The sequence below is a fragment of the Malaya genurostris genome, chromosome 3, assembly GCF_030247185.1.
Source record: "Malaya genurostris strain Urasoe2022 chromosome 3, Malgen_1.1, whole genome shotgun sequence".
NCBI classification, from domain to species: domain Eukaryota; kingdom Metazoa; phylum Arthropoda; class Insecta; order Diptera; family Culicidae; genus Malaya; species Malaya genurostris.
Genome location: NC_080572.1, coordinates 110,384,238 through 110,408,840, shown reverse-complemented (window position 1 = coordinate 110,408,840; position 24,603 = coordinate 110,384,238). Strand labels below are relative to the sequence as shown.

Genomic DNA, 24,603 nt, shown 5'->3' with positions numbered 1-24,603 from the left:
AATGACGGAAAATTTTATTTGTAATGACTTAATGTTAGATGAGCTTGAATTTTACTGGTTTCAACTGTAACTTGCGTTTTACTAGCAGGTGCGACTGTATGAATTTAAATGCACCTTTTACCGACTTAGCAGATGCATGCTTCTGTGGCTCAGTGATTATCAGATGAACTTGCGATCCAATGATTCTCGGTTCAAGTCGCGGTGGGTTGCTACAAAATTCTTTTTTTTTTTATTGCAGTGAATTTCATGTCATGGAGTTTTAGACACAATATTAAATGTTCTTCCACGTAAATTTGCGTGAATTCAATTCCCAACCCCGTACCTAGGGTCGGAAATTTTTTCTGGCCCGAAGAGGTGAATGACCTTCAGGTTGAAACCCCTATACTCGAAACAAAATAATTCACAGTAACCTACCGCAACTAGGTTGACCGGGTGCGCCCTTTTTAAAAATCAATCTTGAGTCTCAGCATCCGTGCAAAACAAATGTTTTGTCTTACGTGTGCAAAGTTTCATCCGAATCGGAGGATGTGAATTCTGATGGCTTGCCAATATATTCTGGAATTGCTCATATTATACATATCTTCCAAAAACCTTATTATGAATTCTAATAACCTTCCCATACTACTGAGTAAAATATTTATGATTGGTTTGTTTTGAAAAATCGTTTTCCGTTTCACTGAAGTATTCTTAAAACAAAAATCCCTGAACTGCAACAGCAAAACCTTGAAATCAATAGGACCGAAAAGGTTTCCTTGATTAATCATGGGCTGTACGATGTAAGTTTTTTTTTAATGACCATTTTTAAGCTCTGATTTAACCATAACTGGTCTCTAGCCGGGAGGATGTCAACTCAAAGTCCAATAATAGTACATCCCTAAAATTCAATATAGACTATATATTATCATAAATCATTTGTAGTGCAGGTACAAATGCATACCCGCTTACAAAGCACTGTATTCTACCTGAGATGGCAATAGCATGCAATATTCTTATGAAATTTTGTCTCAGCTTACATGATGCACTCTGTCACTTCCATTGCTATCTCTCCCTTCCTCACCTTACCGTGATTTCTAAAAAACACGTGCGTTACAGCACGTGGTCATCAAAGAGGCCTCCGATAATTTATTGCTCCGTTGAAGAAGCCGGCTTATGCGCTAACGGCCAAATAGTGCATAAACGCTAGCATAATGTTCTCAATAAGATAGAATACTCTCACCGGCATCTCTCCTTTCTCCAATGAAGACAGCATGGAAGTTCGTCGTAACGGAAAATATTCATTGGTCTATCATTGAAGCTTGTCCGATGCTTGCGTACGTTGCAGCGGTTAGTTCATCCCCACTCTCACATCCGAAAGCATAAGCTCACTGGTGTCGATGCTCTCCGGTCTCAGACGTTTCGCTCGTTGCTCATAAATTCTACAGCAACAGGAACGAAAAATTCATTCACAAGAAGCTCGCGCTACAGAACACAAGTCAGAGTAGTTGGTGTGTACTCTCGTCGATTCAGATTTGTGAACCTGCTGTGTAGTAGAGAACCTGCAATCACATTGGTGGCCATTCAGTGCTGATAGAGACATTGTGTCTAGCTGAAAAGTGACTTGAGAAGTTGATGCAATCGAGGAACAATATTGCAGTGACGTTTGAAATTCGTTCGTAGTCTCTTAAAACAATTTGCATCGGTGCTGTCGAAAAAATTAGCCAGTGTTGAAAAATGGCTCAAATAATCAAAATATGTAGTGTTGCCCTGGTCGTCTTAATACTGCTAAGTAGTAGCCAGGTGTCAGAACAGGCAGCCACATTCTTACAGGTATGTATAACTAATATGATTCAACCGGTATACTTCTAAACCTACGGTCCCACATATACGGTATACAATGAAACTTACCACATCCATTCGAAGCAATGTAATATTGATCCGTCTCTCGGATCATTATCATTTGTCTGTCCACATCACTGACGGACGCTCTGTTGTGACGACGTTTGACGATTGATCTCCGATGTTCAAAATAATAAAAATAGCCGAACGAAATCGTCGGCGCAAAAAAAATATCAACACATTTGATAGGGCTGAATTGAAATTAGTAATGAGAGGCCAACAGCGAATAAAAGTAATTGAAAGCCAAAACACGGAACATTCATTCGTCTGACCTTCAAGGCGACCTAAATCAACAACAACAAGAAAAGATGGATGAAAAAGTTTCGTGCAGTCAAAACAAACAAACCGAAAAGTGGGATAGAATTATGTAATAGCCGGCGAACATTATCCAATCAGAAGTCAATTTCTTCCAAATGCCATGCATTCGGTTGCAACTGAGCCTGTCTCACACGCAAAAGATTCTGATTGAGGCATATTTGGTCGTGCCTCCGGCGCTTGCATTGCTGTCTATTAAATGTTACCTTTTATTGAACTTGTAACCTATGAATGTGTCATTCACACTTTGAAATTATACATATTTTCATTGTTTAAGATAAAAATTGCATTCTAAGGCTGACCAAATTCAATTTAACTTACACCGCATCATGTGGTCAAATATTTGTCATCATGCCGAGCTCTACATTTTATGAAGTTACTAGTGCAAAGTTCAAACATATTTTAACGTACTGTGAATTTCATACATTGTACTTAAACCTTCGGCTTATTCGAATTCCATTTGAAAAACGAATAGTCATTGAAAGTGTATACCGACGCACCCGTGTAACTGCTTCCATTATGTGTTTCGAGCCATCCGGTGGAAGTACGTTGATAATAACATTCAGATTGGTTCCATCAAAACAGCATTTAAAACAATCGCACATTTCAAAACCAACATACTAAACTTCAAAAATGCTTAAATGATATGAAAATACGATGATAGTTATGTTAGTGTCATACAATTTTGAAAAAGATGATTGTGTTATATCAAATTATAATTTAAATATATTTTTTTCCTGATTTATCTACAACTAAACAAACATACGCTTAAATTTTTATCGTAAAGGTGAAGGTGAAAAATAGAAGCCTTTGAAAGTACGCATTTTCAGCAAAAATTCTAAAAATTTATCATCACCATTTAGGTAAGAATCAATTTTGTTACATTGAACATTGAATTTTGCAACAAAGCCTTCTGGAAATATAGTCGAAAAAATCGAATGGTGTCGAAGAAATCGAGTGATTATTATTATGGCGATTAAAATTTTCTTCTTATGCCTTATGATTTTCAACTAAAGTTGTGGTTAATCCTGTAGCTACCAACAACACAACAATGAAAAATTTAAAGTCATCAATTTGCTTTTAGTAAAACTATACATTTCAATATCAGGTGGCGAATTCTCGTGAAACGGGATTATTTTTATAAATTCCCCATTAAAAAAAATTTTTCTTCACGCTTGAAGATATGGGATTTTTAGCGTGCTGCCGGCTTATTGAACTAAGTCCGCTGTCTACTCGTAGACACGTTTACAAGACTGTTTTCATCACTGATTTAATACAATCACATATTGACTACCCTGGACTAGTACAATTAGTCAATTTCGACATCCATCGTCGCATTCTTCGTTCTCGTCCTTTTTTATACGAATTCCTTATGCTGAACCAACTACAGATAACGGAACCTTTTTCCAGTATGTGTCGTTTATTGAACAATTGCTCAGTGATTTGATTTTCAACTCTCTCGAAATGCCATAAAATGTTTATTTCATGATTCCTTATCTATTCAGTAATTTTATTTTCATATGGATATAGTAATGTTTTATATTTAAATTGTTGTCTTATAAATCTTCCATATACCATTTGGATATTGTTAATCTGTTGGTATAAAAGACGAGGAAGTTTTATGCCTGTTGGAGAAAGAGATTATATAATTCCAGCTCCAATAGGCTTTTCTTGCTCTTCATAAATGAATCAATAAATGAAAAGATTATTTCTTTGTTTTCTATATAGGGGTGTAAATTCAAAATACTACACCCTTACGAACAATGGTGAGGTTTTGTACACCTACAGCTCGACAAGTTTAAACCGTTTTTTATATTATTACACCCACTGCTTGGAAATATTTCTACGCATCGATTCGAGTAGATACAACTACATATTTTATCAAGCCATTATCATGGTTTTTCCCAAGAGAGACGACAGTTACGTATACATGAGCTCAGTGTTTTCATCAGATTTACGCTCTTCAATGTATGCGTTCTAATTTAAGGAAATCGCACACTTAAAACAACAATCAATATCGAACCGACTTGCACCGTTTGTGGAGTTGTTTTGTGCGCCGTTCGCTTCGAACGAGAAACAGAGACAGAGCTCCGGATGAACATGATTAGCATTTTTCATCATTAACACCAACAAACCAAAGACATCATATTAACAAGATATCCAGCTCTCACATTTCCCGAACAAATCATTGGCAACATGCCTTTTTTGCGGGCAAGTCCCCCTCAGGCGAGTCCGCATCAAATCTCGTACATAGAAGTAAGGGAGAGAAATGTTAGAAAATTCGAGCGCGCCAAAATAGAAACACGGCTCACCCATACAATTGACATGATATGTTGAATGTGATGCCGTGCGATGGCGTTGCTGAACTGAAGATTGATTTTGCTCCAAGCTAACAGGGTCTGAACAAACGAAACGGTTCTTTTCGGGACTCTCAAAAATTTCAAAGAATTATTTTCAAAAATATAAGTTCATATGGAACACAAAAAAACTGCTTCCTAAATATTCAAAATAAGTGATTTTGATAATAGTTGTGTAGTGCTACGTCAACAGTTCGACAACCGTATAAGGCTGTTTCTTGTAGTTTTTTCTTCTTCACTGGAATCCATACTGAAACGAATCTTTGAAGGGAATTAAAAGAAACTAATGAAATAACATATGAACAGTTTTATGAAAGGCTTCCACTACCAAACATGGTTTTAATTAGGATATTTCGAGAACGACTTTGAGATTGTGGGCAGTGTTTCATATTCACACGATTTATTTAATTTTTGAATAGCTACAATGCAATTAAAAAATCAAGAATAAAGCTATAATCTAGCATGGTCTCGTTAAAGACAACTTAAAAATAAATAAATTGATTCCTTGCAATAGATTGCATTGGTTAAAGCTGTCATAGAACAGGTGGTATTTGATGAATCTTCAATAAAACCCTGAATTTTACTTAAATCAAAAAAGAATTCAAATTCATAGTTGGGAATGTGTATGCCTAGCAGAAAAAAAATTTTATGAATGCGGTACACATGAACGATGGGATATAGAAGACGTTCACGATTTACGCGGTAAACTTGTTTTTTTTTTTTCAGGAAATTCCCTTGTGGGTGAAACTACCCACCAAGTTATATACTGAACCTGATCACAATAACGAAAAAAATCATTTTCCCAACAAAATAATAAAATCAAGCTCATCCACCTTTTCCTCTGAAGCGACTTCTGAAGGACCAATATCTTATATTGAAAAATGATTCAAAATGACACAAAACAGTGGTACTGTGTCTATGGAAGTGTCAGATAACGTTTTGGTGGCAGCCAATTCTCGTTACAACCGGAAAGAGGTAACAGCAGCCTAGAATTATACGAGAAGATACACAGAACCACAAAACTACCTAATTTTTTGAACTTTCCACCTAATTGGAGGACTTCATTTTTTCTTGTAAGCAGTCCCTTGCTTCGGTTTTACACTGGACTCTTGATAAGATTTGCTTCAATGAGCTTCTATTTTAAATCAACACACAGACGTTCCTAGGCTATGGTGCCCACTTGGTCACTGTTTTTTTGTGCTGGTTCAAATAGATTGAATAAAATTGTCATTATAATGTGTGGTTGTGTTTGTTTCGTTGTGGTTTTTGTAATGACAATGGTCATAGATCTGGTTTTGTGATAATGTAAATTGTTGCTCTTGTAATGGTCCGTATGGGATGTAATGGTCATAATTGTAATAGTAATGTAATAATGTAATAATGGTAATAGTAATAACAATAATAATCTTTAAAATTGGTTTACCTGTTTACATTCTTATCTTTAAGAGCTTCTATTAGTTCGACTTTCCACTTTTCTCATTGTGAATTAATTTCATATGGAATAGAAATGTTGAGTTAGTAATTTACTTACACATGGAATTTACACATACATAACAGTTCGGCTGAAAAGTTCGTATCGTTTAATAGAAACACACATTTTTTTGCCAAGATTCGTTTTTATTATTCAACATAATTGCCATCAGAGGCGATACAGCGATTATAGCGATCTTCCAACTTTTGATACCATTTTTGTAGTACGATTTGTCCTTTGCCTCAAAATAGGCCTCAGTTTCAGCGATTACCTCTTCATTGCTTCTAAATTTTTTACCAGCGAGCATTCTCTTGAGTTCTGAGAACAGGATAAAGTCACTGGGGGCCAAATCTGGAGAATACGGTGGATGAGGGAGCAATTCGAAGCCCAATTCGTTCAATTTCAGCATGGTTTCCATCGACTTGTGACACGGTGTATTGTCTTGATGAAACAAAACTTTTTTCTTCTTCGAATGAGGCCGTTTTTTTTAAATTTCGTCCTTCAAACGCTCTAATAACGCTGTATAATAGTCACTGTTGATGGTTTTTCCCTTTTCAAGGTAGTCGATGAAAATTATACCATGCGAATCCCAAAAAACAGACGCCATAACCTTACCGGCCGATTGTTGAGTCTTTCCACGCTTTGGGTTCGGTTCATCGCGTGCAGTCCACTCAGCTGACTGTCGATTGGACTCCGGAGTGAAGTGGTGGAGCCATGTTTCGTCCATTGTTATATATCGACGAAAAAAATCGGTTTTATTTCGATATAACAGCTCTAAACACTGCTCAGAATCATCAATTTGTTGTTGTTTTTGATCGATTGTGAGCTCACGCGGCACCCATTTTGCACAAAGCTTTCTCATATCCCAATATTCGTGAATACAGGGTCCGGCACTCGAAGTGTAACCAACTTCAGACCTTCGAGCCTGGCGTCAAGGTAAATGCGACATATTATCGAGAAAGTATTCTGGAGGTTGCTTTGAAGCCGTGGGCAGGCAAACATTTCGGTGGCAGACCATGGATGTTTCAGCAGGACTCGGCACCGTTTCACAAAGCTCGAGTGAACCAAGAATGGCTGAAAAACAACGTTCCGAACATCATCACGTCCACACAATGACTCTCGAATTCACCAGATGCGAATCCAATGGATTATTCTCTTTGGGCCATTTTGGAGAGCAAAGTCCGAACTAAAAGATACACCAGTCTCGAGGCGCTGAAAAAAGTTATTGTTCGCGAGTGGGCCAAAATACACCTGCAAGTCACATTCGGGCAGCTTGCGATTCGTTTTTTGACCGTCTCAAGGCCATAGTCAAGGCAAAAGGTGGTCATATCGAGCAAAAGTGAATTGATTCTGAATTTTTTATTATTTTTACACATTTTGTACTTTGAATTAAGTAAAAGTAATTTTCCAAACTGAATTTATGGCCTTTTTAATTGGTTACACTTCGAGTGCCGGACCCTGTAATATGTCCAACACGTTCCTTTGATATCTTTAGGGTGTCAGCTATCTCGATCAACTTCACTTTACGGTCATTGAAAATCATTTTGTGGATTTTTTTCACGTTTTCATCGGTAACAGCCTCTTTTGGACGTCCACTGCGTTCATCGTCTTCGGTGCTCATATGACCAGTACGAAATTTTGCAAACCACTGTTGCTTCGCCCGGTGCAGAGTCTGGATAACACTCATCAAGCCAGTTTTTGGTATCGGCGGCACTTTTTTTATCAAAAAGTAGTGTTTCATCAACACCCGAAATTCCTTTTTTTCCATTTATTTTTCACAATAACAAAAGTAGCTTCACTCAAAATGCAATATCTCACAAACTAATAATCAGACAGTTGTCAAATTTATACACGTATCTTTTGAAGGTTGGTACTAACTGAAAATGGTATGGATTTAATTCTAGTGGCGCCCTTTCATAGAAACGATACGAACTTTTCAGCCGATCTGTTAGATCTGGTTTTGTGATAATGTAAATTGTGGCTCTTGTAATGGTCCGTATGGAATCTAATGGTCATAATTGTAATAGTAATGTAATAATGTAATAATGATAATAGTAATAACAATAATAATCTTTAAAATGGGTTTACCTGTTTACATACTTATCTTTAAGAGCTTCTATTAGTTCGACTTTGCAGTTTTCTCAGTGTGAATCAATTTCATATGGAATAGAAATGTTGAGTTAGTAATTTAATTACACATGGAATTTACACATACATATACATATTCATATGCACGCAAACATACTCACACACATCCATACATACAGACATACATACATACATACATACATACTTCCATTCATACATGTAACTCTTCCGCATATAAGATGACTAACTCTTCCGCATATAAGATGACTAATGGAGCTAAGATAAATGAGGGTACCGTTACCTTTACTTTTATCTTTACTGTTGGCCGATCGTTAGTCCTGAGCCGAAACGGTGGCCTTTATTACCGTTCTTGCATGCACTTCCTCTTACACTTCACTCACAGATCATCTCTCCCATCAGGTCTCACATGAAAACGATACAACCTCACAAAATGAACTGGATGAACATCGTTTGACAGCTATCAGTGGTTTGCTCATTTGTTCAGTCTGTATTATTTTATTCCATTCTACAATATTCTATATCATTCCACACTGTATTCCATGGTACACAAACCACCAATAAACGTCAAAGATGGACTAGATTTGCCGTTCGTTTGATGTCATCGTGTGAAACCCAATTGGGATACATTCACTTCACTAGTATGAAAATGAAACATAATCCGGCCTCTCCAAACCCCGGATGTTTGGAGCGTAATGCAATCAACATCTTATTCAAGTCGTTCCGTATATTATTCACGAAATTCAATAATTAAGCTAAAGCTGTAATCTATATTAAATTCTAACTCTAATTGATTGTATCTGATGATGTTTACAATACCGTCCAACCACGGGAGGGAACTTCAGGACTTCATTCAATAACCTTATTTTAGGTAAAGTGGCTCTTTGACTAATTTTAGGTAAAGTGACTTTAAGTAGTTTCCAATTGCAAAAATCTAATTAGAGATGAGTTATATCTCCTCAATATTTTTTTTACACAGCGGTTCAGTTCTATTAACTCAATTTCAGGTTGAATGCGATTTACCTAACTTTATCTTATTGAACAACACTCTCGCTGTTGGGTTGTTTTGCTCTTTGTGTTTTGACAACAATGGAGAAAAGCATCGAAAGAAGTGACAACTCAAAATTTAATAAAAAGAAGCTGCAAAATAGGTAGTTTTTATTTTTTGTGTAGGTTTTGCAAAACTTTTGCATTTATTGCATTTTGAACTGGTTCAACGTGCTTCTATTCGCTCTGGTATTGTGTTTATTTATTTATGTGGTCTTTAACGTTTCAAACAAACCACTAAGCAAGCTGGCTATTCAAACCTGGCTACTTCAGGCCTCGTGCTAGGATCCTGGTTCGAAAAAGCGCAAAACCCGTTGTGAGAAACGCAATTCACATTCTCTCCTGGTAGTTGCTGTAATACTGTCATCAAATCCTTAGGAACCGTATCGATGTACTCGCTGTCCGAGAACTGCATCTTCTGGTACACGGTGATGTGAAAACACGTAATCACGGTAAAACTGTCAACGTAACGTGCTACTTAGTGGATATACAGCAGAAGTTCTCTTCTAAATAATGCAAATAAAATGTCAAATTAGTCAATTTTGGAAACAAAGCACGGAGCTACTAATGGTTTCCAAGTTCCAGCGATCAGTGTCCTGTTACTGTGAAAAGTCACCATATTTGATTCTGTTTGCATTGCATGTGTTGTTTCAATGTGTCATTTGTAAGGTCAATTTTTGATTTTGACAAAAAAAACACTTAGGCACAAAATGCAGATTCAACAAAAACTTTTTTGAACTTTATTTCTAAATACCTATCTTCAGACAAAAAATCCAAATCTAAAGCGGTGTTTTTTTTTATAAAACGAATTTACCCTTTCTAAATCGTGCTTTTTTTAGGTGTAATGTAGTTAATTGTTGATTTTTTGCAATATTTGTATATATTTTTTTTTTGTTTCAATTATAGAGGTTTTAACATCTTAGGTCATTCGCCTCTTCGGACCAGAAAATCTTTCTGACCCTATGTGCGGGGTTGGGAATCGAACCCAGGCGGGCTGCGTGAAAGGCATCGACTATCCCATCACGCTATACCCGTCCCCATTATTTGTATTCGAAAACTTAATTAATTTACTTAATTCGACGAAATCTCAATGTGCCAATAAATTCAAATGTATTATTGCTGATTCTTTCCGTTCCACGAATGCTACCGAGTAAACAAGTGGCACAATGTATACAAATGGCATTTTGTGACAAAGTCCACATGTTCAGAAAGTTCAATTGAAAGCTACCTATTGCTAGATAGTCTAGGTCTCCTTGAATATAATCCTCACTCCAGCAATCATCTACTCCTTGCTTTTCTTGTGGTTAAAACTAATTTAGGGACGAGAATGCAGCCATAAAAAAAATTCGACGCCATGGACTGAACTTCTTCCGTTCAATGACTGGGAAGTATAACCTACATTTCATCATTCATGACAAAAGCTTTATTTGAATAAATCTCACCTCATCAGGAAAATATACAAAACCAACGATACTAGAGCAACTTCCTTCGTTCACGCCATGAGGTCACTCGCCGAACTTCGATTATATTTTGATGCTATGTAAAATTTGGGTTTTCCCAGCATCAAGTTGAAAAGAAACGTGAGAATGCGATTGATCATGCGACAAGTAAGTTTAATTCAAGTCAGTAGCGCTTGAAGCCATGGATTTACCAGCCATACTTTGTAGTTCCCGGTCCTATTTGAAGTCGAGACTTATGGGTAGTAATCATTCATAGCTAAATAAGGTGATAGTCTTCTAAAATATTTGTTCACGGTGAATCCCCTGATCGTAGAATATCAATATGGCAATTGATGTTTCCCACCCTGAATGTTTCAAATGAGCTATGATGGATTTAACGATATTTGATAAATTCTTCATAACCATTCTAGTAAACGAAATTGATATTTTCGATTGCTGTTAGTTGGCTAAAAAAGAAGCCAGCTAAACTCAAAACAAAATCATCTTTATTTCACTAGGAACGGTTCAGGTTAGAAATTTTAAATTGTATCCGGCGAACGAGCATAATTAGGTTGAAGCCGGGTCTAAAAAAAAGATAAAAACAAACAACAAAACAAATTTTAAATCGTAATTGAACGTCGATTATGTCAGTTTTATGCTTGCTGTCTCATGCAAAAGAGTGGATGGTAAAATAAGTTTTTATTGTGTCGAATAGCTTTTTCTGCAATATAATTTATTTTTTTTTTTTTTTTTTTTGTTTCAATTATAGAGGCTTTAACATCTTAGGTCATTCGCCTCTTCGGACCAGAAAATCTTTCTGACCCTATGTGCGGGGTTGGGAATCGAACCCAGGCGGGCTGCGTGAAAGGCATCGACTATCCCATCACGCTATACCCGTCCCCAATATATAATTTATAATTTATTTGTTTGCAACAATCTATCGTTAGATTTTATTCATATTATAGTCTCCCAATTGAAAATTGATTTCAGTTATGTTACATCGCGAAGTGTTTTTAACGGAAGAAAATATTTTTGGCAAGATGGGCCTACATGACCTTATGCCATACAGCATCGAAAGCAGAAAAATTTTCTATAATAGGCATTTCAATTCAAGTAACAGTTCGGCTGAAAAGTTCGTATCGTTTAATAGAAACACACATTTTTTTGCCAAAATTCGTTTTTATTATTCAACATAATTGCCATCAGAGGCGATACAGCGATTATAGCGATCCTCCAACTTTTCGATACCATTTTTGTAGTAGGATTTGACCTTTGCCTCAAAATAGGTCTCAGTTTAAGCGATTACCTCTTCATTACTTCTAAATTTTTTACCAGCGAGCATTCTCTTGAGGTCTGAGAACAGGAAAAAGTCACTGAGGGCCAAATCTGGAGAATACGGTGGATGAGGGAGCAATTCGAAGCCCAATTCGTTCAATTTCAGCATGGTTTTTCGTTGTTGTTTTTGATCGATTGTGAGCTCACGCGGCACCCATTTTGCACAAAGCTTTCTCATATCCAAATATTCGTGAATAATATGTCCAACACGTTTTTTTGATATCTTAAGGGTGTCAGCTATCTCGATCAACTTCACTTTACGGTCATTGAAAATAATTTTGTGGATTTTTTCCACGTTTTCATCGGTAACAGCCTCTTTTGGACGTCCACTGCGTTCATCGTCTTCGGTGCTCATATGACCAGTACGAAATTTTGCAAACCACTTACGAATTGTTGCTTCGCCCGGTGCAGAGTCTGGATAACGCTCATCAAGCCATTTTTTGGTATCGGCGGCACTTTTTTTCATCAAAAAGTAGTGTTTCATCAACACACGAAATTCCTTTTTTCCATTTTTTTCACAATAACAAAAGTAGCTTCACTCAAAATGCAATATCTCACAAACTAGTAATCAGACAGCTGTCAAATTTATACACGTATCTTTTGAATGTTGGTACTAACTGAAAATGGTATGGATTTAATTCTAGTGGCGCCCTCTCATAGAAACGATACGAACTTTTCAGCCGATCTGTTAATTGAATAATTGGTTGAAACTACTGAGACGCGTTGCGCTTTCATGCAATAATCAATCAAATTAAAAACTAATATTTTAGTTTAGCTTTGCGATGACGGGCTTTTCCGTATAGGTGAGATTGACTTATTTCAAAATCCATAATATTGATAGTCCATTTTGCTTGACCTACATTGAATGTGGTTCAAAGCTTAGAGTTGTCGTTTGTGATTCATCGTTGTTAGAAAAGATATTTCTAGTGAACTGCTAGTCATACTCTACAAGTTTCTACTGTGTTTCAAAAACAAACTCTACAACGCACAGTGGTTCAAAAGCACAATTTCACGCTTTTAATTGATAACTCATTAAAACGTGATTTTTGAGGTACAGCAAAGTTGTTTATAATGATAGACGCCATCTTTTGGAAAATTGTATAAATGTAATTATTGCCCCTAAAAGTGAGATAAAAATATCAGCTTAGCTCAAGGCAAACATATGGGTTAAGTTAGTTCGACAAAGTTGTGCAGAAAGCTATTTCAAACAAATTTGCAGAAGGTTCTATTTCCGTAACTTGAGTGCAATTCATGATATAATGTATTTTCTGAAAAGGGTGTTCTAAAACCAGTTTTTGTACGAAAATTTATATATTTTCAATTTATATGAGTTTTTCATATTCTACAAAATTTTTCATTATTATAAACTACACAACTTTCTCAAACATACTACGTTGCTATCATTTCAGTTTGATGAAATAGAGCCATTTTCATGTTTTTTTTTACAAAACTCCAACTTGTATATTATCAAAAGGCGCAGAAATGGACAGATGAGACTACTTACATATTAAACTACTTCAAAAGAGCTTTTATACCGTGGTTGAATTACTCGTCTGCGATCGTCTGCAGGCGCGATATGTTCTTTTCAAATATCCTTGTCCTTAACATTGGCAATGATAAGGTTCATTGTTTGTTAGACCAGATTTCTTTACCATGGTACTTACCACAAAATATGATTTATTTTTACACATTGAAGTCTCTAAATTGAATAATTTAGTAACTGTTTTGTTACGACTTTTGAAAAAAAGCAATCATCAAATCGAATTAAGTTATGTCATCTTGGTAGAGAATAGTATTATTAAAACTCATTTTGGAATGTTTTGGCCATCCATCATCTGCACTTTTCTGTGCCTTTTGATGATATACAAGTTGAAATTTTGTATAAAACATGAAAATGGCTATATTTCATTAAACTGAAATGACAGCAGCATAGTATGTTTGAGAAAGTTGTGTAGTTTTTAATGATGAAAAATTTTGTAAAACATGAAAAACTCATATAAATTGAAAATATATATGTTTTCTTACAAAAACTGGTTTTAGGACACCCTTTTCAGAAAATACATTATTTCATGAATTGCACTCAAGCTACGGGAATAGTACCTTTTGCAAATTTGATTAAACTAACTTGCTGCACAACTTTGTCGAAGTGACTTAGCCCCTATGTTGGTCCTGAGTTGAACTGATATTTTTAATATCAATAAAATTCTCCAAAAGATGACGTCTTTCATTCTAAGCAACTTTGCTGAAGATACTATACCTCAAAATTCACGTTTCAATGAGTTATCAATTAAAAGCGTTAAATTGTGCTTTTGAACCACTGTACAACGGCTTAATTGATATAAAGACTGTCCCAGAAAGTATGGACGCACTTTGATTTCGCTGTAAATAATTCACAAGTGTTAGATATTCAAATTTTATTCGATATACTGATAATATTAGACTACAACAACAGAACATTTCTCAGCATTTGCTACTTAGCCATTGTAGACTAGCTGGCGCATCTTCTTGTGAACGTTCCTCATTAAATTCCGTACAGACTTCTTGGTAACAAGTTTTGACAGTGGTTTCGGCTACCGAGACATGTTTTCTAAGATGTGCCTTCGTATAGGCCCGGGTTGGCGGTTCAATGCATAGGGCACTAGTCTTACAAACCAGTTATCGTATGTTCGAGCCCCGACCTGGAAGGATTCGTAGTGTCAGTAGGATCGTAGCACCAGCCATGCAATGGTTCTGTACACTCTGAATCGGCTGCGAAGTCTGTTGAAACAGAAGGTTAAATTCCACTACAGGAATGTAATACCAAGGCTTTGCTTTGCCTTCGTTAATGCTCAAAATTCCTCAATTAGTCGAAGTTGTGGGCAATTTGGTGGATTCATGTCTTTTGGGACGAAAAATGTCACTACATTTTTGGTAGTATACCATTCTACCGTTGATTTCGAGTAGTGACAAGAAGCTAGATCTGGCCAGAAGACAACAGGATCCTTGTCGCTTCGAATCATGGGTAGAAGTCGTTTTTGTAAACATTCCTTGATGTATATTTCGCTGTTCATTGAAGCAGTGGTGATAAAGGGTTTCGAAATCTTACCGCAGCTACAAATTGCTTACCAGACCATAGCTTTCTTATCAAATTTTTTGACTTCAATCGATGTCTCGGACTGGTTTAACACTTGCCCTCACACCGTATAATATTGTGGTTCCGGTAAGGATTTGTAATCGAGTTTCACGTAGGTTTCGTCGTCCATGATTATGCAGTTCAAATTTCCAGCAAGAATCGTATTGTACAGCTTTCGAACCCTCGGCCTGATCGATGCTTCTTGTTTCGGACTACGTTTTGGTTGTTTCTGCTTCTTATAGGTTCGAAGATTCAAACATTCTTTAGCACGAAGAACATTTGACTTCGAAGTGCCCACTTTTTTGGCCACATCCCGAACTGAAACCTCCTTCTTTTGCTCGGACGCCTTCAGTATACGTTTATCCAACTGAGGGTTAGCAGAACCTTTTTTTCGACCCGTTTTCGGTTTATCTTAAAATGTGTTATCCTCACCGAACTTCCTGATTGCATTTCGCACGGCTTTTTCACTTACTCCTTCCATTTTTGCTATCTTTCTTAGTGATAGTCCGTGTTCTGTGCACCATTTGTACACAATTTTTCGACGTTGTTCTGCTGAAAGTCCACGCATTTCGAATCAAACTAATGAAAACGAATAAACAACTGCACAAGTGGTTAGAGAAGAGTGTAAACAACAGGACGCAGCCATAGAAATTGACAGATTCTGAACCATTGCGAAATGGCAGCGGTTTTTGGTTGCGTCCATACTTTCTGGGACAGTCTTTAATTCAAGTTTCGTCGTGGTTAGCCCATTTTTGTGTTTAAGGTTCACGTTTATTCTTGATGGTAGATCGATTAACATTGCAACACTTAGGCACCACATCGTATTCTCAGTGATGCCAAAGAATACCGCAAAAAAGCTTAAAAATTGTGCAATACTACTGTTATAGCGACGCCTAAACTCGAAGCGAATGTGCCAATTTTCAGCTTACTCCCAAAGTAAATCTATCGAGCAGAGACAGCAGATCTCACTCTAAATAAAGGTTTTTGTATATGAGATGACTAATGGAGCGAAAATGGATGAGGGAATCGTTACCCTTACATTAGATTTTATCTTTTTTTATTGATGTATATAATTCGCTCAAATTTTGGAAAATTTTTCCAAACCCCGAGTGTCATATACCAATCGATTCAGCTCGACGAACTGAGCAAATGTGTGTGCAATCGGGATTTATCGGGTTTGCAGATTTTTGTAGTCGATGACCAAATAAACCAACCTTATTTCAGTTTTACCGAAATTCGGTTTTCGATCCCGAAAGGTACCTACAAATTTTATTTGAAACGTACTTTATCTCTTGGTTTCTTAAAGATAACGTCACTAATTTTCATAAAATTCAATTCAAAGTATCAGAAATATGAAGCTCGATCGTTCTCTCAAAGAAGGCCAAAAACGAATTTCATAAACAAAACTTCAGGTTAAAAGACTAATGATTCCATACAAAATTTCTGAATTTAATCTGATATTCGATATTTCCTATAAATTCTGACAATTCCGTTTAATCGGATGGAGAAATCTTTGTTGTTCATTCTAAGATTCTTTCAATAATAGCATATATTGCCAAATTATTATTTTGGATTCATTGATGTTATTCTTTCATTGCAGGATTTGTCTAGAATGACTCGATCTATCGACGCACAAGAAGAAAAATGTACGGATAACACGGCCTGTGGATGGGCAATTTATAAACCGTTCACTAGAGCAATTGAAAACTATATGCGAAATACGTAAGTTCTATTGTATAATACCCTGTACGTGGCGAATATACTAATATTTTCTTTATTGCTTCAAACAGATGCACTTGCCCGGAACACATGAAATGCATTCGTACCGATGATGATTTGTCCATTAGTGCGTTTGTGTACAGATGTCGGAAAATGCAGAGTTAGGATGCATGCTCAATAAAATAGTTTAGCTCCTTGTGGTCTACGCTTCCATCTGTACAATAGTTCTTAAAATGACCATTCAGTTCTTCTTCATACTCTAAGCTTTACACTATTTAAATGCCTTTCTCACTTTCTATTTAATTTATATTTTTAACGGCATATGCATGTTCTATTTGAATAACTTTATTATTCAGTCATTATTTAAAAACAACTACAGGATTAACATGCAGTAAATATGATATTGTTGCTGAAACACTTTCATAATTCTGTTTCCTAAGAACTTTTTCTATGGAATCAAATCCATCAATAACTGAACAGAAACTAGTGACTAAGTGAAAGAAATGAAAAGACATAAAACAGTAATATAACTACTAGTGTGTAAGAATTGTCAAACAGTTCCTTTGCAAAATGGATTAGTAATCAATGTTAATTAGCAGTTAATTTGTAAATCGTTTATAAAACGTCTACGAGAAACCGCAAATCTCTTTCTAAAAGAAACCAGTTGCCAACAGTTCTGTTCAACACCATGAGAACTAACAAAAATAATCGGGTTATTTTCTGTTGAGATCACCATGTCTAACGTTTTAAAACTAACCTCGAATGTGGTGGCAAACAAACCATGACGTATCCCATCGATCCATCATTTCATAAACCGTAGAACTTCATAAAAATCTCAATTAGCACATGAATAAACCAATAGTCAAAATTTTCCCATGATCCGATACAGCCGACACGATGAAAATAATCCAATGTTAGAAACGTACTTAAAATTGTATCCACGAGCTTTCCGTGTGACTCTTCAACTTGCTACCGAAGGCGCGCAAATTAACATTGATACTAGGAAGCAACCTCAACCGGATCATTCTTTCTGGTATAACAGAAGCAATACAGTGCAGTATTTCTATTACCAACAGCCAATTGCCACATGAATTTTAAAATTTACCGTACATACTCTAATTTAACAGAACCACATTGGTATCACCCACCACTAGACCCTCAAAGAATGTAAATCAGTATTTGAAATGGATAGAAAAATTTACGCACATCTACAGAGCATTAAATACAGTAAAAACAAAACATTTTCTAAAAAAAATAAAAAGCTAGATTGAGCTTGATATTTGTTACGACTGTAGTATCAGATTGTATTGATAATGATGATTTTTGATAAGGTAAAATAAATATATAGAAAAACGTGGCGTTTCATTATTATTTGACTGTGGAACATATCACAATTTCAAACCATGGCCTGCACAGATAAAAATATTTTGTGAATTTACATTTATTTTCATGCACATATTTGGAGCAGGTAATTGAATGGAATGTTGTAAATATACAGGCCCTAATTACCGTTTTCACTTCCACTTCCACTTTCACTTCACTCACATGTCACTTCACTTGATTTTACCTATTACCAGTGTCACGGTCAATAAAATAATCACTGTAGTGAAAAAAATCATTTTTTCCAACAAAATGTTGGTGATTTGATGTTCGTAATAACAACAAGCTCATCTAAGTAATTACTTTTTTCTCTGAAGTGGCTTTCATGATAATGACCTTCATTCACTTCACTTAGTTTTCACAGTGAAGTGATACCGATAATAAGGTAAAAAACACTTCACTTGGTTTTCACCGTGTAGTGACACCCGTAATAAGGGCCACAGCCTTGTTCGATGAAAAAGTAAATGCATTTCAATGTAATTTTACATCAATCATGGTTTTAAATCAGATTTTCGTTTCAACTGATGTCTGTTTAATAGTACGATTGGTTTACATGTCGTATAAGTTTCATCTTTTCTTTCTGTGTGTGCTATCCTCGTGTAATTAAAGTACTGATTACATCAATTCGAATGTCTACTTAATCAAATTCTACGAATGACACTGCGCACAAAACATATACAAACTGAACAACAACTCTGAGAATTATGCCTCCTAAGAAATTAGCATCTAAACACATAATTGATGACTTTAGTATGACTTTTGAGTGTGGTGGAAGTTCTCACTCACACAGAAAGAAAAGATGAAACTTACACGACATGTAAACCAATCGTACTATTAAATCTGATATAAAACCATGATTGATGTAAAATTACATTGAAATACATTTACTTTTTCATCGAACAAGGCTGTATATTTACAAATCGCTTAGTTTTGTAATGTAACATTCCATTCAATTACCTGCTCCAAATATGTGCATGAAAATAAATGTAAATTCACAAAACATTTTTATCTGTGCATCCAAAACCTCATTGGTTGATGAAATTGGTTGTTTTATTTACGGTTCGTACTCGTGGTATCACATTCAATTGATAATTAATGGCCATTGAAGGTTTGAGGATGTTCTTAGACGTCCAAAAACTACCAAAAAGTGTGATTTTTGTATACGATCCATGCTTACAATACATAGACTTATTGTGAAATGTATTCACCAAGATCAACCATTATAACCAAGTGCAATAACGAACGCTCGTGATACCATATGCAGTAACTTGGCTTAGTTGTTTTAGGTAATTTAAAATTGATCTAACTGGAGTATTGGCCCTCCTAAGATCTACAAGCGCCCGGGTTGTAGATGAATAGGACACTGGTCTCACATGCCAGTTGTCGTATGTTCGAGCCTCGACCTGGAAGGATTCTTAGTGTCAATAGGATCGTAGCACTAACCATGCAATGATTCTGTACGCTATGAATCGGCTGCGAAGTCTGTTGAAGCAAAAAGGCCAAATTCCACGAAAGAAATGTAATGCCTGGACTTTACCTTGACTTAAAATCTACAAGCGTAACCGATTCTTGAATACGGTCCATGCTAGCGATATCGTATGCAATTCTTAAACTTATTGTGAATGTTCTAGGTAATCCAAAACCTATCAGACTTTAAGATCTAGCAGCATTATCAAGTGCGTTAACGAAAATATTGTTTATCAAAACAGAAATACAAGTATTAGCGTACATTAATGGAGCGATTAATGAACGAAATCGCTGTGAAATGGTTTTATCTGAAGCATCTGAGCATCGATATCATAGTTTAAATCAACGATTTAGGGTTATAATCACTTACCCATCACCCTTGTTCACTTGATTTGGCTTCCTCGAATTATTATCTGTTCCTAAACCTCAAACCATCTCTGAGAAATCTATATGAGTTTCGTATTGAAACTTTAGACCACTCCTTTCGGACCCTGAAACCGAAACCAGTACACCCAATGCGTTACAAATTTAGAAGATGATTTCCGTTCTCCACGATTCGGAGCATGGGAGCTATCTTGGATCACCTCTCAAAATCTCAAAATGGATATTTAGATAGTCTTAGACATGTTTGGCAGAAATAACACGATACTAAACGATAAGAAATGTAATACAATAAACTGATCTCGGGCATAGTCATCCATTTTATTTAAATACTCAATAATGACACTTCCAGTTGGAAAAGTTCTATCTGCTGAAAACATGAGCTTCATTATCGATCAAGAACTCTGCCTGCTTCTGCTCTAGTTTTTACGATGTTCGTTTCCTCAAGAAACATAACGTTGCCTTAGTAAGGAGTGCCTCGAAAAATAGTTAGCAACATTGATTATTGAATAAAAAAGCGGAAAAACAACATATTTTGACATCAGTTTTCGATATATTGTAGAAAAATTACATTTTTATGCATTTCACTGATTACATTGAAGAAAATCCTAGTATCTGTGAAACGCTCGCACTTTGGACTTGACATTCTTCATTAAATTCTGCACAGTTACTATAGTGACTTTCCTGGTGGCAGCTGTCCAGTTTTTTTTAACTCCTGCATGTTTTGGGACACTGCACCTTGCTTCCGAAAGTGCCACTTTACAATTGCCCAATACCTTTCAATTGGCCGAAGATCCGGACAGTTCGGTTGGGTTGATGTCCTTTTCCACGAATTGTACATTATTTTTTGACATTCACTGTAGAATGGAGTTGGCGTAGTGAGCTGAAGCCAAATCCTCGTACACCTTGGCGTTAATTGTGTCCTTCGTGAAGAAAATCGACGACCACAAACCACAGGTACAAATTGTTTGCCAGACCAACACCTTCTGCCCAAACTTTTCCATCGCCACCGTGGTGTCAGCGTCGTCCAGGTCATGGTACACCGATTTCGTATAATATTGCGGTCCGGGCAGCACTCGAGAGTCTTCCTTGGCGTAGGTTTCGTCGTCGATCAGGATGCATCCGTCTTTATTCTGTAGAATCCGGTTATACAGTTTTCGCGCTCTTGTTTTGGCCCGAACTTGCTGTACCAGGGACTTATTCGGCACCTTCTGTTTCTTGTACGTTTTGAGGGAGTTCCGAACTTTGATCCGTTGAATCATCCCGATGCTGGTGTTGAACTGCTTGGCCAAATCCCGCGTCGACGCCGATGGGTTTTTCCTGATGTACTCAACACCTTTTAAGTCCTGGCCGGGCTGACTGGGACCCGTTTTCTTACCGGATCGGGGCAAATCCTTCATGGAAAGGGTCTTACCGAACTTCTCGATAATATTTTTGACACTGGTGTGGTGCACTGTAGTGTCAGTTGGATCGTAGCACCAACCATGCACTGGTTCTGTACACTCTGAATCGGCTGCGAAGTCTGTTGAAACAGAAGGTCAAATTCCACTACAGGAATGTAATACCAAGGCTTTGCTTTGTGATGCACTTTCACCCGTATTGCAATTTCGTTGTACGTGACACCACTTTCTGAGCACCAAGTGTGCAGAATTTTCTTTCGCGTTTCCGGATCAATTCGACTCATCATAGAAACGATAAACCGTACCGAAACCAATTGATTGCGCAGCTGTTATTGACATGTAAACAAACATATTACCGCAAAACACGCTGCAAAAATTAAGCCATTTCAGAGTAATAACTGTTTGAATGTTGCTAACTACTTATCGATACACTCCTTACGCAGTATTCGTGAAACAATACAATTGCCACGTTACGTGAATCGCTCTGCTCTCATTAAGAAAATGAATATATTTAACATTCAAATTTCTGTATTTCTGGAACCAGAAGCTAGATTCGGATTGATTCATTCTATCATTTATGAAAATCGGCCTAGTCATCTCAGTCATAAATCTATGTGCGTTCTGTTTTAGAATTTTTGGCCGGTACTTCCGGCACAAACTAACAAGATCTTGAAATTGAAACAGTTTTGAATCAAGTGGAGAAGATTTGTATGTTTTTGTTGCATCGTTACTTCTAAAGACATTTGAAATTATCCTCCTGTATTTCTAGAAGTTGGATCTCGATTAAATTAAATGTCATACGGCATAATAACACCTTTCGTTTGAATATAAGTTCGTGAAATAGGCCAAGCAATATCTGAGAAAGCGGTGTGAATTACATTCCGGTGCTTTCGGAACTGATATAGTCATCTGCCCCCTCCCTAAACGAAATTTTAGGTACGGGCCTGTTCTCATCAGGAATTTAAGAAAGAGTGTTGATTTTTGGGATTTTTATTTCATATTTCAAATACAAACACTGTCAGTGTTAAACGAATTGCACCAAATGTCTGGTCAATTTCGTTACATTATTTATATTCTATAATTGGTGTGCTAGGATTTGGTAACGTTTGTCGGCCTATCCTGAAGATGAAGTAATAAACTTTCGAAATGCTAAATCTAACCTAACCTAACAGCTATAGGCCTGGAGTGTCCTGTATCAAGCATACGTCTCCACATAACTCGGTCCATGGCTGCTCGTCGCCAGCCACTCAAAGCACGGATGCTTCTGAGATCACCCTCCACTTGATCGATCCACCTTGCTCGCTGCACTCCTCTTCTTCTTGTACCAGTCGGATTAGATTCAAGAACCATTTTCACTGGGCTGTCGTCCGACATCCTTATGACATGCCCAGCCCATCGTAGACGTCCGATTATAGCTGTCCGTACGATATGTGGTTCTCCTTGCAGCTATTGCAATTCGTGATTCATACGCCGTCTCCACGTTCCGTCTTCCATCTGCACTCCGCCATATATGGTCCTCAGTACCTTTCTTTCGAAAACACTGAGGACGCGTTGGTCCTCTGCCAACATAGTCCAGGTCTTGTGGCCATAGAGGACAACCGGTCAAATGAGCGTTTTGTAGATGGTCAATTTCGTGCGTTGGCGTACTTTTCTCGATCGAAGGGTTTTTCTGAGTCCAAAGTACGCACGATTCCCTGCCAAAATACGTCTATGAATTTCTCTGCTGGTGTCATTATCGGCGGTCACCAGTGAGCCCAAATACAAGAACTCGTCAACCACCTCGATATCGTCACCGTCTATCAATATTCGTGGTGGGAGGCGTAGTGTTTCTTCGTAGTGCCTCTTCCTCTCATGTATTTTGTTTTCGACGCATTTATGGCAAGTCCGATACGCCTAGCTTCAGCTTTCAGTCCGATGTAGGTTTCCATCATCATCTCAAGGTTACGTGTCACAATATCAATATCGTCAGCGAAGCCAAAAAGTTGTACGGATTCCTTAGCTATTGGTGATAGACGACGGAAAAGGATTTGGGAGAGTACCTTGTAGGCGTCTAGCTTATCGCCCTTTTTGTAGACGGGACATACCACTCCATCCATCCATGCCTGCTTTAGAATCTTCTCCTCCCAAATCCTAGAAATCATCCAGTGCAGCGCTCTAGCCAGTGCCTCTCCTCCATGTTTGAGCAGCTCGCCTGGTAACTGGTCATTGCCCGCGGCTTTGTTGTTTCTCAGCTTGCCGATCTCCTCACTTATCTCCGACAGATCAGGGGCTGGGAATCTGTCGTCGGCTGAGCGTGCACCCAGATTGATTCCTGTACCGTTCTCTGTATCTTGTGCTTCGCCATTCAGATCCTCGTCATAGTACTGCTTCCACCTGTCGATCACCTCACGTTCGTTCGTGAGAAGGTTACCACTGGTATCTCTGCACATTTCGGCCTGTGGCGTGTAGCCTCTACGTGAGCGGTTCACCTTCTCGTAGAACCTCCGTGTCATTTGCGCGGTACAGCTGTTCCATCGCTTCGCGATCTTGGTCTTCCTGGTGGCGCTTTTTCTTCCGGAAAACCGTGTTCTGGCTGTTCCGCGCTTGTCTGTATCGTTCCTCGTTCGCTCTAGTACGGTGTTGCAGCATCCTCGCCCTTGCTGCATTCTTCTCTTCGACATACTGCTGACATTCGCCGTCAAACCAGTCATTTCCTCGATTCGATAACCTCGTATCTAGAACGGCAGTGTTACTCACGGCGGATCTTATGTACCTCCAGCCGTCCTCAAGAGTCACCGCGCATACAAACCGCGACAAGGTAGTGGTCAGAATCAATGCTGGCACTGCGGTAAGTGCGGACATTGATGACGTCGGAGAAGAATCGCCCGTCGATGAGAACGTGGTCGATTTGATTTTCCGTATGTTGATCAGGTGATCTCCAGGTGGCTTTGTGGATATCTTTGCGGGGAAGAAGGTGCTTCGAACTACCATTCCTCGGGAGGCTGCAAAGTTTACGCATCGTTGACCGTTGTCGTTTGTTACCGCGTGCAGGCTCTCCAGCCCGATCACGGGCCTGTACATTGCCTCCCGGCCTACCTGAACATTCATGTCGCCGATGACGAGTTTTACATCCCGCCGTGGACAGCTGTCGTAGGTTCGTTCCAGCTGCGCGTAGAATGCTTCCTTCTCGTCATCGGGTCTCGTCTCGTGTGGGCAGTGC

The 24,603-nt window shown here is 37.6% G+C and overlaps 1 protein-coding gene across 1 annotated transcript; it reads left to right on the top strand.

Moving 5' to 3' along the window:
* The first annotated feature begins 1,423 nt into the window (after positions 1 to 1,423).
* Positions 1,424 to 18,129, top strand: LOC131437164 (uncharacterized). The gene is made up of 3 exons (XM_058606332.1): positions 1,424 to 1,806; positions 16,658 to 16,779; positions 16,848 to 18,129. The coding sequence occupies exons 1-3, from the start codon at positions 1,711 to 1,713 to the stop codon at positions 16,939 to 16,941; spliced, it is 312 nt and encodes a 103-aa protein (XP_058462315.1). The 5' UTR covers positions 1,424 to 1,710; the 3' UTR covers positions 16,942 to 18,129.
* Positions 18,130 to 24,603: the final 6,474 nt, after the last annotated feature.

What these genes read in the sequence shown, in the direction of transcription:
- LOC131437164 (XM_058606332.1), top strand. Translation starts at nt 1,711, where the DNA reads ATGGCTCAAATAATCAAAATATGTAGTGTTGCCCTGGTCGTCTTAATA. An exon ending in AGGCAGCCACATTCTTACAG is followed by an intron (nt 1,807 to 16,657) that starts GTATGTATAACT and finishes CTTTCATTGCAG; the next exon opens with GATTTGTCTAGAATGACTCG. An exon ending in GAAAACTATATGCGAAATAC is followed by an intron (nt 16,780 to 16,847) that starts GTAAGTTCTATT and finishes TGCTTCAAACAG; the next exon opens with ATGCACTTGCCCGGAACACA.